Below are 18,265 nucleotides of genomic sequence, written 5' to 3'. Positions count from 1 at the left end.
ATGCGTTTGAGAGGAGTTCATCCTACTCATTGGAGTAGGTGTCTACTGCGGTTCAAGAAAGCTTTTGAGCGAGGGACTTCTCCAGTGCCTGGTGCGTGGCCTACGAGAGCTCGTTCCCTCTGCCGACGACTCTGGCAACGACAGAGGGGATCAGATTTCAGTGGCGTCGGAAGTTGCAGAGAAGGCTTTGGTTTTAGTCCTAATTTTAGTTTCTTTCGGGTTTCTCTGTTTCTTGATGGAGGCTGCAGTTCCTTCCGTACCCTTGTTTTGACGTATTTGTATGTGTATGTTTTCCTTATTATATAAAGTCGGATAGCGTTTGCTGTCAAAAAAAAAAACATCCAATTTGTCCGCAGTTGCTTAAACCATACTAGCACTACTAAATAGTGCATCCATTCATCCAGTGATTTCACAAAGCTAAATCCATCCAGCAGGCAGCAGCTAGCAGCAGACAAGACAAGATCAAACGAAAGACCAGCCGAGGAACGCGAAGCAGACGCAGTGCGCGGCGCCGCCGTCGTCGAGCACCTTCCACGCCACCGCCTTCTCGTACGCCGCCGGCCGGCCCAGCCTCGACGCGCACACCCCGCCCTGCACGCACGCGAACCCCTGCTCCATGATGCCGGGGAGCTCGGCAAGCAGGCTCTTCCCCGCTTGGTCGCCCAAGATCTTCTCCAGGGCCATGTCCTGGAGCGCCGCCAGAGTTGTTTCCAGCATGTCCAGCCCGGACTGGTTCGCGAATGTCAGCACCGGCATCGCCTGCAACACAAACAGTGTTCGTCACAAGCTCAGGGAACAATCTTCAGTGAGGTTTGCAACAACAAAAAAGATGGAATCAACATATATACCTTCAGAGAGCAGCAGAGTATTGCACTGGTATGATGCCACAGGGATTTAAGCACCGATTCGCCGCCGTCTGCGTCTCCAGATTTGATGAGTTCAGCCCCAAAGTGAAACCTGCACAAGCCAACACACCATTGATCAGGACTAACCACACAAACTAGCTACCAACACAAGCACCAGTTCTAAGGTAACTAACTATCCCAAACCACAGACCTGTAGCTCTGAACAATCCATCTGGACAGCGTGGCTGCCTCCGGCGTAACATGCGGGAGGAGGCGAGGGCTGCCATGAGACACGAGGCGCGACGACGAGAGCGCCAGCGCGATCCTTTGCACCGACGAGATGATGCTTCGCATGTACTGCTGCGCCATGGCTGCCACGCTGTCTTGCAGGTGGCTCTCGAAGGCAAACTGGAATGCTATCGTCATCACGGCCTTCATGCCAGCTCCGTTCACGGATCCGCTGCCGGTCATCCTGCCTCGGGGTGTGCCGACCTCCAGGGTGGACGCAAGGTCCAGCGTGCAGTTCGGGCTAGATGTGTCCTGCACAAACATATGCAGGGAGAGATAATTAAGGTGAAACCTTTGGTGGTTTCAAGTTCTAATTGATATCTCATCTTTGGGGTGCAAAATTACTTACAAGAGGAGAATCGATTGGAATGATGCGGAAACCGGAAGGCAGGAGTGGAGAATCATCGCTGAATGATGCATCTATGGGTGCAAAGATAAGCTCTGAACAACTGCCTACGGTGTTCTCATCCACTCCGTTGTACATCTGCCAATTCAATCCAAATACACAAGTTTTACAAACGTGACACAATGATTTCCCAAAAGCTCATGAAAAATATATGTGAATCCAGCTAACCGATTCGGTTTTGTAGAGAGATAAAATTTGATTGCAATTGTGTGAAAATGGTACTAACAAGTAAAGGTTACCTGCAAGAGGAACAGATCGCGATGCATGAGTGTATCTTGATAGTTACTGGCATTTCCTATCTTGATAACTTCCAGGAACTGAAAGAAGAAATCATGAGCAGATGGACACTACAAAACGGGGATTTAGAAATTTACAAAAGAACAGGGGCTTACTTCTTCAGGGTCAAACGTGTGTGCTAAAGGAAGAATAACCTGACCACTAAACCCTCCAAGACGAGACATAGGTAAATTGCAGAAATTGGGTTTCAGTGCAGAAGCAAAGAATGCATCTAAAGTGCTGTCAGCCCATTGTGACCGGTGCTCATGCAAAAACTGCAGGAGTGACGGTGGAGAGACATCCTACAACCATTAGCAGAGTCGATGTTAAAATCAGAGAATATGTTCACAGTAACAAACTTCAAGTAACTGAAACTAACCTGCAATAGCATCGATGCCTTCGCACAAAGAACACCAGCGCTAACTATGGGTAGTCCATCGCCGAATGTTGCATTGCAACTGATCACTTTATTGAGAGATGAATTAACAGAGATGCAAACATCATCCACTCCATCGCTCTCAATCGCGGACCATCCATCATCAGTAAGCCCACAGAGAGCTTCATTGAAACCTCTGATAAAGGTGCAAATTCAGTTACACATTTTACTGAAACAGATTCATGAAAAGAGGATCTGAAATGTCTGTGCTGTTCCAGAGCCCAACCTGGTGAGCTTCTGGCTTAGAGCCCGCAAGGCGGCAGGCTGTCTGCCCCATCCGGTGATTATAGAATGAGTATCTTCATGAGCAAGCTGCCTGAGATAGCGCAAAGCCTGCATTCCCAAAATTGGAATATTCCAAAACTTAATGTTCTATGCCTAAAAAATTAATTATTATCAAGAGCAACAAGTAAAAGAGTATATTCAATGTTACTGTACCGCCATTGACATCTTCTGAGCAACTATGGCAGAAGATTCGTACAGTGGCCTCACAACTTCAGGCACGCTCCTAGGCTGTGAGCACAAACTAGCTTTAGTGTTTTCGTGCTAGATGAACTAAAATGAGAAGCAATTTGTCATTTGTTGCTGAAATTGTTATTACCTCCAGGTCCAAATGGTCAACGATGTGAATCACACTACCTCCGCCATCGCTAGGCCGGATCAAGAACCCGCTGGGAAGCATCTCCCCCCTGATGAAAGGCTGCACAAGGGGCATGCTTGGGCCTCCTTGCTTGCTACTGAGTGATCTTTCACATACCTTTATAGAAAGAACAGTCACACAACCAGCACATAAAACATGCTATATGATACAAAATTGGACAGGAATGCTTGATGATCAGAAATTTACCACTAAGCTTCCATCATCAAGAATGGAGGTGTACCGAAGCAACCAGAAGTCGCGAGCCGGTGCGAGTGTCGTCTGCGCATAGAGCTATAGACAAAACCAAAACTCAAGTTCATGATATCTTGTGAGCTGAGAAGCGTCATATATGGCAACTAAGGAAGCAAGTCCTACCTGCATGTAGAGAAGCTCAATCGTGCCATTACTGCCAGCAGGCAGTACATTCACCACCTCCATCGAGCGGCAATCGCGCAGCCAGAGCGGCCGATCCTTGAGGATTTCAGCAACCTGAGTTGACACGGCTCAACAACAATCAGGAATTCTCTTTGAGTTGCTCAGAATTAAAAGTGACAAGGTCACAAGGGATCGAGTAGTAGAGTAAAGCGAATGAGCTTACTTTGGCAGGCTCCATGCCTACGAGGCCGCAAGCTCGCGCAGCGACACCCGCGCAACCATGCGAGATGGCAATGATTCCAATGGAATCCGGACCAGGCTGCACATGACCATGACAATAAAAGTTGAGCACACACCCCATGCAAGATCTGCATAGTTAAGGAGAGATGGGGAATTCAGAGGAAACTGACCTTCATCCCAGGCATTTGGACCCACTCGACGGCGGTTCCCGTGGCCTTGGACAGAAACTCCGTCAATGTCTCCTCGGCGATAGACATCAATCTGCAGGAGGAAACAGTACTGAAAACCCCACATCTGTACGTATGTCCCACACAAACTAGCTATAGCCTGTACAACAAAAGCTAAAAGGAACATGGCCAAGAACTGAAGGGACAGATCATGTCCGACAGCCAAAGAAACAGGCATACGTACCCAGCCGGGCTCGCGTCGCGCGGCGGCGGCGGAACGACGACGTTCTGCTGCTGGCCGCTGGTGACGACCGACTCGCAGCTCGTGTCCGTCGTGGCCAGCCCCGCCTGCAACGGCAACAGCAACGGGGGAGGAGGAGGAGCAACAAAGGCGTGAGCTTCTCGCACTTGCAGCAGCCGCAGGGAAGAAGAAGAACTCATCGCCGCCGGAGCCGGAGGAGGAGAAGAAGGACGTACGCTGTGGGTGTGCTGCTGGCGGTAGTATCCGTTCTCGTAGACGAGGCTGGAGACCTGCTTCTGGAGGCGGTCGTTCTCCTCCATGAGCAGCTTGTTCATGGCGGTCAGCTTGCGGTTGAGCGACTGCAGCCTGCCGGACTCCCTGCGCTGCTTCTCCCGGCAGCGGCGGTTCTGGAACCACACCTTGATCTGCTTCGGGTCCACGGCGGCCAGCACGGCGCACTCCCGGACCAGCTGCTGCCGCCGCAGCGAGCTCGGCTTCGGGCACTCGTAGTAGAGCCGCTCCAGCGCCTCCACCTGCTCCGGCGTGTACCGCACGTACTTGCTCGCGTCCATGGCCGCCGCCATCTCCCTCGCCGTCACCATGTTAAACTTTTAACCACTACACGCCAATTGCCTATCGATCTCTATCAGAAATTCAGAGCCAATCAATGCCCAAACCAACCGAGTACGCCGACGCCGTCTCGATCAGACTCTCAATTGGCCAGCAGCTAGAAGCCCCTAGAGGTTGTGCTTGGTGGAGGGGAGTGGAGTGGGCGCATGTGGGTGGCATGGGGAAGGGGGGAGAGAGGCCATGGCCGGAGCGCCGGAGCCGCTTGCTTTCCTCTAATGCCCGGGCATCGGCAAGCACAAGGAAGGCCGTGCTTTTTGGGTTGACGAGCTGTGTCGCGCGCTTCTTCTTTAAAGGAAAAAAACTCGATCGAACCAACCGCGGGTGGTATTAAATTTGGAAAAGGAAAGCTCCGTGCGAGCTCCTCCGACCCAATTCCGGCATTTGGTAGCAGTTGTACCACTCGTAATTTCATACTATCCTCCACCAACAACAGTAAATTAAATTTCACCGGAAAAACACAGTATAAATCGATCTTTAGAGTGTTTTTTGTTTTGTTTTGAGGGACTCTTTGATTCGCATGATTCAAAAAGCAAGAATAAAAAACATAGGAATTTGAATATCATGACGTGTTGAATTCTGCAGAAATTGAGAACATGAGAATGTGCAAAACAAACTGTTTGGTTGTATCACACAAACTTGCTGGAAGTATCGATCAGGTGCTTGGCATTGTAGAAACATAGGAAATAAGTTTTCCTGAGGTTAGACTCAAATGAAATTTTTCCTTGAAAGTACATGCATAGTCAATACTCCCTCCGTTCCTAAATACTTGTCGTGGTTTTAGTGCAAATTTGCAAACAAATTTGCACTAAAACCACGACAAGTATTTAGGAATGGAGGGAGTAGAAAAAAATTCACATACAAATAGAGTAATTGACGAAATTTCATAGAAACGGTTCAACACCCACAGAATTTGATGAAAATTCTCACTCTCCAAAAGGGGGACTCGTTATATTGGATCCAATGTTTTTTTAAAACAGTGCTTCAAAAACTCAGGAATTATTTGGAGTTAGTGAGGATAGTTGGACTAAGCAAACGAAGTGAATGACAATTCCCAGTTAGATTCAGTATGATGCATGGTTAGCTTAACAACGGGCCGATACTAGTTTACGCAAATAATTGAAAGCTTTCTGCACATGCTTTAGGAGATTCGAAGCTTTTTTTTCCTTTAAATTTCTTCCATCGGTAGAATACAATCTGCATCTTTTTCCTTTGCACATCACGCACATAGAGGAAAAAAACTGGTAACAATTTAGCAGTGCTTAAAGGAATCTCTTTTCCTTTTTCTTTTTGCTCTCCTTTTAATATTTATGCTAGCACTGTACTCAAGAGACATTCCCCCTGACTCAGGGCGTGAACTCTCGATCCCCTAAAGAACTGGCAGATATCTCTCGTGGATGTGCGTAAATCCGCTAACAATATTGCTCCCTCTTGCACAAGTGCGTCCGTGATTTCTTCTATCGGAACACTCAACTTATTTTTTTGTAAACAACATTCCATTTGCTTCCATAACAAAAACATTCCATTTGCTGGCTTGATTTTTTTAGAAGTTTTAAGCAACTTGACTTGTGCAATTTTATTGATATACTTCTTCTATCGAAGTATGATTTTTAGATTGGGAGTGTCTATTTCACAGCCGACTTAAAAATAGTTATTTTTCAGTCAATGATCATAACCATCCAATTAAAATTTTCACATAATTTGTACCTGTATGAATTTTGCAGTAATCTCAGTGTTTGTATCATACAGTTGTTAGCATCGATTTGAAATAATTGTTTCCCTGTCGCCTTAGGAATAACAAAATCGTTTTAGATTTGCAATTTCTAAGTACTCTAAGAAATGGTTACTTTCAATTCCACGTTACAAAGCTTGACATTGCACAAAATGTGTGCAACATCAGGTATATAAATGTGCGATTTCAGTCTCATCACGTTTGTAAACCTGAAGTTACACATAGTTTGTAAAATATGCAAATACCTTATATTTATTACTGCGGACATAAGATTCGTATGCCTACTTTACTTTTGCATATTGATGATTTGCCCCGCCACGTGTCACTTACATGTGGGCTCTAAGGCCACCTGTTAGTGAGACAAGACGGGTCAAATCATCGAAGATCAATCTTGCCAACTTGTAGTCTACTCTCTACTGGTGCAAGATTTGATTGTTGATGCACTGAGTTTATGTAAATAATGCATACGCTTAGAACGTCCATTCAAAGATGTACTAACAATCACTCCACCTAGCTACTTTGATCATACTCCCTCCTTCGGGATGTCCAAAGGCAAACCTTAAAATTCTGGATAAACAATGCTATTTTGCTTCGTTGATTTAATTTGTGACCCACCCGCCGGCATCTCTAACGTGCAGAACTCCTTCATCCATATCCAGCGTTTTCGTTGGCCAAAACAAGAATCCAAAATTTCTAGCAACCGCGTGCTATTTCCGAGTGTATTTTGCCCAGGTTCTCACGTTGCTCCAAATTGGCTTTGTATATCCGGAGAGGCTGCTCTTCGTCATGGTGATGGATTGCTTAAGTAAAATCCTTGTCTTTGCGCAGCACCATCAGTTAATTTCTCCGTTGGGCCGGCTCCAAATCCCTTTCCGTGCCTCCATCTATGCGGACGATGTCATTATTTTCCGCCTGACGATCAAGAGCTGAATGTGGTCTCTCCGATTTTGAACATCTTTGGCAAGGCAGCTGGACTCCGGACAAATTTCAATAAGAATAGTTTCACTCCTATTTCTTGCAGTAATATTGATCTGGAGGGAATCCACCGTATCCTCAATTGCCCGCTGAAGAATTTCCCTTGCTCTTATCTTGGGATGCCTCTATCTCACAGAAACCTGAAAAGAGCTGATTATCAGCCATTAATTGATAAAATCCTCAAAGTTCTTGCTGGATGGAAATCAAAGCTCCTCTCCATTGCTGGAAGACTCACCCTCGTCACCTCAGTGCTCGCAGCCATGCCCACTTTCCAACTCATTGTTCTCAATCACCCCAAGTGGCTAACCAAGTTGATCGATAAGTTCCGCCGTTCTTTTCTCTGGACTGGTTTGGAGAACTGCTTTGGAGGTCGATGCTTGGTTAAATGGAGCATGGTTTGCAGACCAAAATATCTAGGGGGCCTGGGGATCCCTAACCTTGCATATCAAAGTACTGCCCTTCAGATTAGATGGCTATGGCAATACCATACTGACCCTGGTAAAGTGTGGCACTCTATTCCTATTGTTGTGGACAAAAAGGTCAAAGATCTGTTTGTGGCTGCCTCCTCTCTGAAGCTTGGTAATGGCAGGAGCTTCAAATTCTGGCATGATCACTGGCCTGATGGCTTTATTCTCAAGGAGACTACACCTGAGCTGTTCAAGCATAGTAGGAAAAAAAATTCCTTGTGGCTGATGCATTGGAGGACAATCGATGGATTTCTAACCTTAAAGCTAATCCCTCAGATGCAATCTTGCAACAGTTTGTTTGGCTATACCAGAAGCTGCAACACATTGAACTTAACCCTCACTCGGATGATAGTGTTACATGGAAGATGTCTGCATCGGGTACATACTCTGCTAGCTCTGCATACCACATTCAGTTTACGGGTTCCATTCACTCGCCGCTTGAGAACCTGGTGTGGAAGCCCCAAATTCCTATGAAATGTAAATTCTTCAATTGGGTGGCTCTGCACGGCAAGTGTCTAACGGCAGAAAATCTTGCCAAAAGAGGATGGCCACATAATCCTATCTGCTCTCTTTGCTGGACAAGCAACGAGACGGCTGATCACTTGTTGCTGCACTGCTCTTTCTCTGCGGAATTTTGGCGTCGGATTCTCATCAATTTCAACCTCCCTCTGCCCTCTGTGCTGGTACCTGATTGCTCTCTACTCTCCTGGCGACTAGCAAGTCTTGATGCAATCCCAAACTCTGCCCGCGAAAAATGGAACATACTTCAGATGCTACATTCATGGTTCACTTGGAAGGAAAGAAACAACCGAGTCTTCAATGCAAAAGCATGCTCCATCGATGATCTGCTGCAGAGTCTTTCTGAGGAGCTTCACCTCTGGAGAAGTGCTGGACTGAAGGCCACTAAATTGGTGGATCCCCAGTGAGCTTTTTAAGCTTTTGCTTTTCTGTTTCTTGTTTCAGTTAGAGGATGTAATTATCTCTGTCCTCCACCTCTTTTCTCCTGTTCATGTACAATATTTTTGTTCCTTCTTAATTAATGAAATCAGCGCTGCTGTATTCATCAAAAAAATAAATCCGGAGAGGGGATATTTGATATACTCCGTAGCAAATTTTGACGCAGAACAAACTATGAACACCCAAAGTACCTGAACAAGACCAGAGAATTTTCCTCGAGATTGCAGACCAGACTCCAGAGAACAGAACTAATCTGGGTCGGGTTGTGTGTGTGTGTGCAAACGCAGAAGACCCGGCGAGAAAGCGGATTTTCTCGGCATTTGGAGCCTGGTTAAAGGCGGGGTTTTACGCATCTTGGACTCCGATCCGCTCCCATGCAGATTCCCGTATCAGCACAGGCACAGCACAGCACGGCGTCCGTAGAAATTCGCCCAGGCTTTTCCTCTCTTTAACCTGGCTTCTTTTACCGTGTTGGTTGCTGCCTTACTGTTCGCTTTGATTCCAGAAGGGGCAGAATTCTGTTTGAAAGAGATTTCTTTCGAAATCAGTGCTCCTCCAGGGTACTTGTACGCATTCAGAGTTCAGGCCCAGATCAACTTGGCATATTCAGAACGCAACAATTTTGGGGAATTTGGTAAATGTCATTTTGGCTTTTGCACACCAAACGGATTCTGTTTTGCTTTGGGGCTTACATGGGCAGAAGAAAATTAGGGCCAGATCCTACACCCCCGGGGAGTTTAGCTGTTGTCTGTGGTATATTTTCCAAAAATGGATGCTATGTTCCCCATTTTGCATGTGGTTGCATGTGGGTCTACCTGCATGTAGAGTACTGATTTTAGTGCATGTTTGAAGTGGCTTTCTCCTGATCCCTAGAATATTTGGAAGCAAGTTAGGTTCTTGAGGATGGTATGATCCTATTTGAATGCAGGATTACAATTTAAAAAATAAATGTAGGAATTATCATGTACTCTTAGTCTCTTACACATTCCACTACAGAAAGGTGCCAATCCCAGGTGATTCTATCTGCGGTCTTTTTCTCTCTAGGATCTAACTAATGGCCTCTTTGAAATGCAAGAATTTGAAAAACAAATACTCTAACTGAGTACATGGATTATATAGGAAAAACAATGCCGCACAATCAAATAAGATTGCTTGCCCTCTAAAGAAAGACGTTTGGATAATCAGGATTGCTTCCATGAGGTCTAGCCTCCTAAAGCCTTGGAACTTCTAGTCATACCCCGGACGAATTGATTAAAAAGGATGTTTGGAGGATTCCAATCCTATGGATTTTTTTCCTACATGGATCGTTTGATTCATAGGATTTTTTCTTAGAATTCATTTGTACTAGATTTCATAGGAAAAACTCCATCCACTCCAAACTTTTTGTAAGAATTATACGTTTTTCCTGTGCAAATCAAACATCATCTGAATCCTGTAATATTCAAGATGACATGGCACTTTGGTTCTGTATTTTTCCTATTCACGTGTTTTGGAAATCATGTGAATCAAAAGGCCCGAGCCATTTCACAGTTATTTATACGAATGTGCAATCATAATGGAGTAAGTACAGGTAATGTATTTTGTTTCATTTAATTTAAATGAATCAAGTTAATTTGTTAATTTTCCAGATGTACTGCTCTTTACTTTAATTTTAGCGGTATACACTTTTGTTTGAATAGGTTATAGGTTGCAATGATACAGTGTTAATGCAGGTAACCAGAAAGGGGGGGTTGCAGGCTATCAGCTTGACAGCTGCAAGCCAACCCACTCTTGAGTATACTGGTCCACAGGGCACTTGTCAAGACCACACTTTCTCTCATATCAAAACTCAAAAGAAGATACTCCATGTTTTCTTTCCCACTCTAAGGAGAAGAGATACTCTGTGGCAACCATATGAAAACGTTTTTCTATTAAAAAAACAGCGAAAGCTAAAAAGCTAGAGCTTGTCCTATCCCACTACCAACCACTAACCTGGTCTGACGTGTCATGGCCTGGATATGCACACCTTTTGTGTTATTCTAAGCTAATCACCCATCCATGCTCCCATTTGGCCTCCCCAGATTTGAAGAACTACTATTATTTTGTGATCTTATCAACCCATTCTCCCTCCTTTTGAATACCCAACAAACAGCTTTTGTGCTATTCTAACCCACCACCAATCCCTCCTTTTACTGGGCAGTCAGCTTTTGTTAACAATACCACCAAAATCCCACTTTTCCTCCACTTGATAATGGTGGTAGCCAAATGCAATGCTTTGAGTTTTATAATTTTTTAATGAAGGTTATCAAAGAGCACTAAGCACATATTTAAGGTATAATTCGCAAGGAAAAGCAAGAGAACATAGCAGATAATGGAATGGAGTTGAAGGGGAGCAAGGGAGACCTACCGTGGAGGCCATTACCACTTGGGAAAAGGTGTCGATCTGAACAAATTCCAAGACATACTGCTCTGTGGAAAGAATGGTGTCTGGATTGACCACTACTGCAGTTGCAAAGCATAGTTGCCAAATCATTACAGGATCTCTACAGGGGCAGTAACATTCCATAATTCAAGAAGTGACAAATGGTAGTAAGATGCAAAACATATTTGTCGTCACAAAGCATACTAGCCTTGAACTGGATGGGCACAACCACACCCATCAAATAAAACAAGCTTGAGGATACCCCCTGAAGTGATTGCTGCCGCACCTTGTGTCTGGTCCAATTATCCGGTCCGAATTGGCACCTTCCATTTGAGACACCTGGGACAGGCGCTGGATCCTACGACAGGATGCATTTGGTTAGCAGGTGTTCTCCAGACAGTGAAATGAAAAGGACGGTGGAAGTCATTTCTGGCCGTCTTACAACTAGGTAGATAAGGTAGATCGGTATTCAATCAATCGCCTGTCAAGATCGAAATGCTGGCAGAGAAGCTTCTGTAAGAAAGATACAGGCATAATATTAACCATCTGTTACAAAGCAATACCACAAAGTTGGACGACGTCATCAGTACTTATTATGGTCGAATTTCACAATATGGCCATTGAGGAAGACTGGATAGCTAACCAAACTTTCAGGAGTTGTTGTAGCTTTGATATGTTTATCACATCCCTATTCAGTGCGTCGATTGAGGTACAAAACCAGATAACCAACTTGGATGTTTGGTCAGAACTAAAACGAAAGGGGGCTGTGGCGTCATAGCTTTTTTAGGTAGGCCATATTTCAGTTATTTCACTTTCACACTTTTCTTTAACGGTGAGATATATTTCCTTAAGTCCAACACCCACTACCTTTTTAAATTTTTGTTTCAGGAACTAGAGTTATCTGTTTCCCACAATTGGGATAACCAGATACATCAAAACTAAAGTTGAATACTGAAGCTCTTCAAACAAAACAGGCAGTCCTAATTCCTAATGTGCATTTATGCTTAAAAGTAATGTATTTCCACTATTCTTCTAACTGAGATATTAAATCTCCTGCTACAGGCCAGTTTGATAGAAATGGTGACATTCCGAAGTTATATAAAATCATACTAGTTCACACAAAGGGAGAGATTATTCAATTTCATATCATAACTCATAAGAAAAGCAATGAAGTATTGAAATTAAACCTTAGTAACTTTTGGCATGAATACTTTTGTTTCATTTGCAATTTCCGGGAACCGAGCAACTTCAGTCACCTTGTCGAACAGTATATAAGTGGGATGATGATCTGTTAATGAAATTCAACTGAGAATGTAAACCTTGCGGGAATGCATGACTAAGAATATTCTGCACACAATCCAATAAAGAATCCATGTATTATATTAAAAATGAAATGCAGGCCATTAAAACCAAGTAAAAGAAAAGAACAGTTGGCAGAGAACTAAAACTAAAAGCTTACCCCACATGGATATTCCAAACTTTGCCGCAGCATTTGGAAAATGCCCTATATCAATTATCCCAAAAGAAATGTTCTTGTTGGAGTATCTGCGTTAATAGAATCAGCAAAATTGAACTTCCAATATATAGAAAGTACTACCCATATTGTGTTCAGAACAAATGATAGGTAATTGATAGATTATTAACTAATAATACCGATATTGACTGGGAAAGCATTAGCTCGTTAACCAGTAAAGTTGTGTATTTTCAAAAGCAAAGTATTGTAAATAGCATGAGAGTGCAAAGGAAAAGTATAAGAACAGCTCATGCTTCCAACTAAGATTCATCCTCCCAGAATAGCAATGTCCAGCTAATGTCTAATCCTAATAGTCATAGAGTGTAGTCTCACCCTTTCAGAATATTAACAACTACCTATACCTAATTGTAAAGGTCAAACATAACGATATAAAGAGGAAATTTTGTTGGAGGATTTAGTCCAAATATAGAGCTTAGAAGTGTATAAATAAATCAACAAAGGAGTAAAACTTACATGTTAGAGAGTTCAGGCATAACACTGCTTGCTTGTATACATTTCCCTAAAAAGGAAGTCCGGAACTCAACCTGTTAAAATTAAAATAACAAATCGAGCAATGAGCAAACTCTGTTTAATACCATAATCACTGAAGGCTTAGCATATACTATGGGGCTGAGATATATTTTATTGGAAGTTCTGCACAGATGAAAAAAAAAGTTGCAAGCAGGAGGCAACCGTTGCTGGTGACAGATAAAGGAGAAAACGAGCATGTAAAGGAAACTACCAGCCAAAATCGTGTTGTTGGTTCTTCAGTTAGCAGGCTTTCCAGTTGCAACGGGGTCATATGATGTGTATGGCCTGTGTTAAAAAAAGAGAACATCTTATCTCCGATTTAAGAGAGAACTGCAGTGGTGCTCTAAATTCGAGTAAAAATGAGTAAATAATAGCTATAGGGAGTGAGAGCATCACTTTGAAAACTAGTATGTCACTATCACTTAATAGAACAGATATGATTCAACAGCATCACCGTTTTGGCACTTGCATGTATATATATGACTCATATAATATGAGTGCTACAATAGAAAAGTGTAGTACTCGCGCATAATAAAAAAAACGAGAATACCGAACTAAAAAACAACCAGTAAGCACAATTTATTCAACTTGTAGGTGTTACTTACTCATGATCTTCATTCGGATCAAAACATTATGTCAAGCATGTTGTCGCAGGTTTGCAATATTGGTAATCCCCAGCAAAATTCAGTTCTTTTTTACGAAGGTTCAATTTACTGATTTCAGATCAAGGCCTTTTAGCCCTAGTATTCCAGTCAGTACACGACCACATACTGTCAATGTCCAGCAAGGTATCAGTACAGCTAGAGGTGCTTGTGGATCAATGTCCAAATCCAAATACAGCTAGTCTAACAAAAATCCAATTAAAATCGACTTAATCCATATCCAATCCAAAGTCCAAACTCAAGGGTTGCTATCCAAGTCCTAACACATAAGGGCCACAAATATCCAAATCCAAATGGATCAACTCGTCTACAGGTGTGTTCACGTTCTACATACAGCTACTTCATCTTGATTGTAACCTCCTGTGTGTAGAAATTCAGCTATCACTTATGTGGCGGCGGCGGTGACAAAGAAGCCTTGCAGTCTGCAACTCTGGGAACTTCATGGCTGTCAAGAAACATGGTTCCTCGAGGTCCCTGAGAAGATGCCGACTCTCGTCACGGCCTCTGGTGCCGTGGCCGACACAGTGCTCTGGGACAAAGAGACGCCAGCTGCCATGACGCTTCAAGACAAGGAGCTGGCGAACTCTGCGCCATGAGACAGGAAGCCGCCGGCGGGTGCTGCGCTGAGGTGGAGAGCTGCCAGCCCACGGCTGTCAGTGCTGCAACAGGTTACAGGATACGGAATGCTATGACTAGGAGAGGCACACTTTGCCCATTGGATCGTTGGCTATCCAATATGATGCAAAATGAGTATCCAATGCAAAATGGATCTTAAGCTTATGGATGTCCATGTCCAATAAGAACAATCTAACATGATCCAAGGCAACTGGAGTCCAGAGCCCATTGGACCGTACATGTCCAATTCCACATCTAAGTACAGCCTACTTACCTATAACCAGTGTCGTTCAGGGTTTCAAACTCCTATCTCTGAGACAGCAGGGAATAAAGATGTCACATTCAGCTTTATTGAATAATCAGTGTCGTTCAGGGTTTCAAACTCCTATCTCTGAGACAGCAGGGAATAAAGATGTCACATTCAGCTTTATTGAATAATCAGTGTCGTTCAGGGTTTCAAACTCCTAATCCACAACTAGTGTCTCCCATCGTGAATAATCTCTCCTTGGCAGTACCAACGTTTTTGCAACCATGATTAGCATGATGGCTCACGGAACACATTGATTAAATTTTACTTAAATCAATAAGTGAAATAGCACATCAATGGTGCAGAACAAAGATATAAATACAAATTGAAAGCATACCATCGAACTTTACAAATACAGTCCACTGCTTGAGAGTTATTGCATGAACATATTAACATGACAAGACCAGGGAACAACACAATGCATAAATTTCCATGTAAATGTTTAAAATAGAAAGTAAAACATACCTAGACCATCATAAGGTGGTTGTTGAGCTACAGCATATATAACTGCAGAATAAGAAGAAATGAAAAAGAAGAAAGGGTTAAAAAGTTCAAATGATAACTTTGTGAAAAAGGGTGAAAAATGAAGTTCAGATTAGCATGAACAGCACATCCAAAGAGTATCTCAAACTATACTGCCAGGGAAAACTTCTGTTGGAATTGTGATATAAAGTGAATGCCTACTTCCAGAAAACAGGAAAGCTCAGAGGGGTAAGTAGGTAATCAAGAACCAGTGTATCCCATGTTACTATATAAGATATCTCTCTCCTAGCATAGTGGTTCATATAACAAAATAATTAAATGTACACTTGATATTGTGCCTTAGTGACTGCGAGAACAAGTGATCATGTCAAATATGTACTGCAAAGCCACTGGCATCAGCATTGCCACTAGTCAATGAGGATCTTGCTGGATCTGGGAGCATCTTGCCATGCTAAATATCAAGGTTTTTCACAGAGCATGAGCTAGAAAGCCAAACACATTGTTACCATCCTGCCTAAAGAAGGTGGGTCCAATCATCAGCGGTTGAATACCATCTGTTTTGATCCTTCGTGCTATGCTAGAAGCATGGGATGCATAATTTGCTAAGACCTTTGGCGAAGATCGCATCAACTGACACTCGTAGCATAATATATATCCTCCTCAGTGCTAGGGTAGGAAACGGTGACCAATCTTCTAAGAACAAATCTGCGGCACTATAACTTACATAGTCTAAAAATTCCACTTATCGGATATCAGCTTATTTATAGTCATTTAGGCGGTTGGTATATCATGGCTACAGCTCCTTCATTGTGTAAACTTGGGATGGGTGTTTGCTGGTCAGGACTTCAGTCTAAGGAACAAACAGATTCAAATATGCAGAACAAATTTAGATCAGTCTGATAAAAGAAAGGGAAAGCAGCATTTGATGGATATGAACATGAATCCAGCTAAAACATGAACCTCAGAATGAGCCCTATAGGAGTTTCAGATAAGAAGGGGTTTCCCTTTAAGTGCCCACAAAACTTGAACTGTAAATAAATTGTTACGGAAAATAGAAAATCTCACAGTTATTGTACTTCGTTCTTCATATACAAGTATGACCATGAATGTACAATAGAGCCCAAAGATAAACGAAATCATACCAACAAATCCCAGTAAGTAGCAGAGAGCCAACCAGTAATCAATAACCATTATAACTGCCAACAATAGGCCCTACAAAGCAAAACAGGAAAATGAGGAGTCCTACGATATTCAGCAATATTAACTGTAGTAATAAACAGCAATGCAGTGGCCTGAGTCCCACTTTCCAGGCTCCCGCACATCAAATAAAACCAGAAATCATGATTTATCATTTCACAGGTCAATGGGCCACAGAGTAAGAGTACCAAACCATTTATGTGAACACACCTTTGCGTAGAGCAATGAATCAGCAATGAGTGTTTCCCAGTTTTCCTCTTTCACAATCTGCTAAGCATTATTGTTCCATTAGCAAAGAGTGAACACCTTCAGGAGCCTAGAAATGAAAATGGCTCCTTTTTCCATACATTTAGAGGTACTTTTGAGGGCTCTGAAAAAAAAATCCCCCTTCCACCCCGACCAATTCGTCGAAAATTCACAAGCAAACGGTTTTCAACTCCTACACGAAATAAGTGAAGTCTTCTGCTAATCATGACATACATGCGTGCAGGAATGTTCAGTTTTCCTCCTTCAAAATCTGCTAAGCATTGCCATACATATTATAGGTGGTGCATTTGAGGGCTCAAAAGTAAAATCCCTCTTACACTATCCACTTTGTAGAAATATTTTAGTTTATCTCTTAACACAAAATAAAGTTAAGTGATCTGTCAATCCACATGATAAATGTGTGATAATAAAGCCGTACACAAACATGTAAAGTCCAACCACAGAAGACCATTTTCATTTGAATAACAACAAAGTGTCAGTTTAGGAGTCCAGCCTCCTACAGCACACAATGTTATGCACTATATCAAGCAAAAGTTATCTTGATTGCCGCAATTTCATATTTCACCACAACAAATTATTCATTACCACCAAAAACAGACAACGCATGCCCAGTCTTTTTGAGGAAAAGCATTCCCAGTCTCTTTGTATATCTGAAATATTTTAGGAAGTGCCCAAAAATTAAGAATGTGGTTTCAGACATTGATACTGTATCAGTGGAGTGCAAGTAAAGCAAATCCTCGCAGTGGAGTGCACTATCCTTGCATTTCACAAGATGATGCTGTATTAGTTTTCTCAAACATACAAACAGCATACCAATTTAATTCCTCCACACATCAATACACCTACTGAATAACATGAATATTCAAGTTCACTCAAATCTGGAGTCAAGTTTCATCTGGAACTGTTCTGATGCGTCGTAGGCCTTGTAGCCTAACGGGTCATGAATGGAATGCTCAGAAGTTGCAAAAACAATAACTATTGAGCATTAGATCGCATAATGGCACCAAGCTCACGTTTGCCTCGCCTAGAAATTGTACGTTAGCAGCTCTCAACACCCCAACTAATCTAATAACCAAATTCAGTACAGTACTCGGAACCTTGTATGCAGAAATACTAATCGTAATTAAACACCGTACCTTCACCGTGAAGAGCACCAGGAACACGAGCACCGCCTGGATCTCCTGCAAAAACACAGGGACAAGCACCGATCCACATGAGCCAAAACAGTTCAAGCACCAGCGAATGAGGCGATCCGGATCGAGATGCGGGGATCACGGGATCTCACCCGTCGGATGAGGCGGCTGTGGAACTCGACGTCGTCCTCGGCCGAGGGCGCTGTGGTGCGGGCCGCGAAGTAGGAGAAGAAGGCGACGAGGTGGAGGAAGTAGAAGGGCTCGGAGATGGCCAAGTCGAGCCACGGGAACGGGTGGCTCCGCCGCTTCGCCCCGCCGCTCGCCGCCGGCGCCGACGCCTCCGTCGCCGTCGCGACCTCCATTTTTGTTCGACTACGCGAAACGGGTCCCGCTTTCGCCGTCGAAAATGATTACGCCTTCGAAGTAGCCTCGCGTAATTCAGCTTTAGAACTTTGAGCCAGATGTTTTTCTCTACCCACTGACA

The 18,265-nt window shown here is 43.3% G+C and overlaps 2 protein-coding genes across 5 annotated transcripts; both read right to left on the bottom strand.

The window, feature by feature from the left end:
• Window positions 1-318: 318 nt before the first annotated feature.
• On the bottom strand, window positions 319-11,186 carry LOC100837244 (homeobox-leucine zipper protein HOX29). Of its 2 annotated transcripts, XM_024458403.1 has the most exons (17): window positions 11,059-11,186; window positions 4,151-9,541; window positions 3,918-4,021; window positions 3,677-3,767; window positions 3,490-3,585; window positions 3,267-3,380; window positions 3,099-3,182; window positions 2,853-3,008; window positions 2,690-2,764; window positions 2,478-2,584; window positions 2,195-2,387; window positions 1,932-2,117; window positions 1,779-1,856; window positions 1,483-1,617; window positions 1,057-1,385; window positions 849-957; window positions 319-759 (listed from the first exon to the last, which is right to left on the bottom strand). In XM_024458403.1, the coding sequence occupies exons 2-17, from the start codon at window positions 4,514-4,516 to the stop codon at window positions 463-465; spliced, it is 2,520 nt and encodes an 839-aa protein (XP_024314171.1). In that variant the 5' UTR covers window positions 4,517-9,541; window positions 11,059-11,186; the 3' UTR covers window positions 319-462. The 2 variants fall into 2 exon arrangements, with proteins under 2 accessions (XP_024314171.1, XP_003565084.1); XM_003565036.4 differs by lacking the exon at window positions 11,059-11,186 and having other exon boundaries at window positions 4,151-10,942.
• Window positions 11,096-18,219, bottom strand: LOC100839800 (thioredoxin-related transmembrane protein 2 homolog). 3 transcript variants are annotated; one of them, XM_003565045.4, is made up of 11 exons: window positions 17,934-18,210; window positions 17,785-17,829; window positions 16,592-16,648; window positions 16,327-16,396; window positions 15,167-15,208; window positions 13,329-13,402; window positions 13,061-13,131; window positions 12,533-12,618; window positions 12,261-12,361; window positions 11,516-11,586; window positions 11,096-11,431 (listed from the first exon to the last, which is right to left on the bottom strand). In XM_003565045.4, exons 1-10 carry the CDS (start codon window positions 18,141-18,143, stop codon window positions 11,518-11,520), a joined length of 825 nt encoding a protein of 274 aa, XP_003565093.1. In that variant the 5' UTR covers window positions 18,144-18,210; the 3' UTR covers window positions 11,096-11,431; window positions 11,516-11,517. The 3 variants fall into 3 exon arrangements, with proteins under 3 accessions (XP_003565093.1, XP_024314172.1, XP_014754455.1); XM_024458404.1 differs by lacking the exon at window positions 12,261-12,361 and having other exon boundaries at window positions 11,122-11,431; window positions 17,934-18,217; XM_014898969.2 differs by lacking the exons at window positions 11,096-11,431; window positions 11,516-11,586 and having other exon boundaries at window positions 12,278-12,420; window positions 17,934-18,219.
• Window positions 18,220-18,265: the final 46 nt, after the last annotated feature.

This window comes from Brachypodium distachyon, chromosome 2, assembly GCF_000005505.3.
Source record: "Brachypodium distachyon strain Bd21 chromosome 2, Brachypodium_distachyon_v3.0, whole genome shotgun sequence".
NCBI classification, from domain to species: domain Eukaryota; kingdom Viridiplantae; phylum Streptophyta; class Magnoliopsida; order Poales; family Poaceae; genus Brachypodium; species Brachypodium distachyon.
This window is presented reverse-complemented; position numbering and strand designations above follow the sequence as displayed.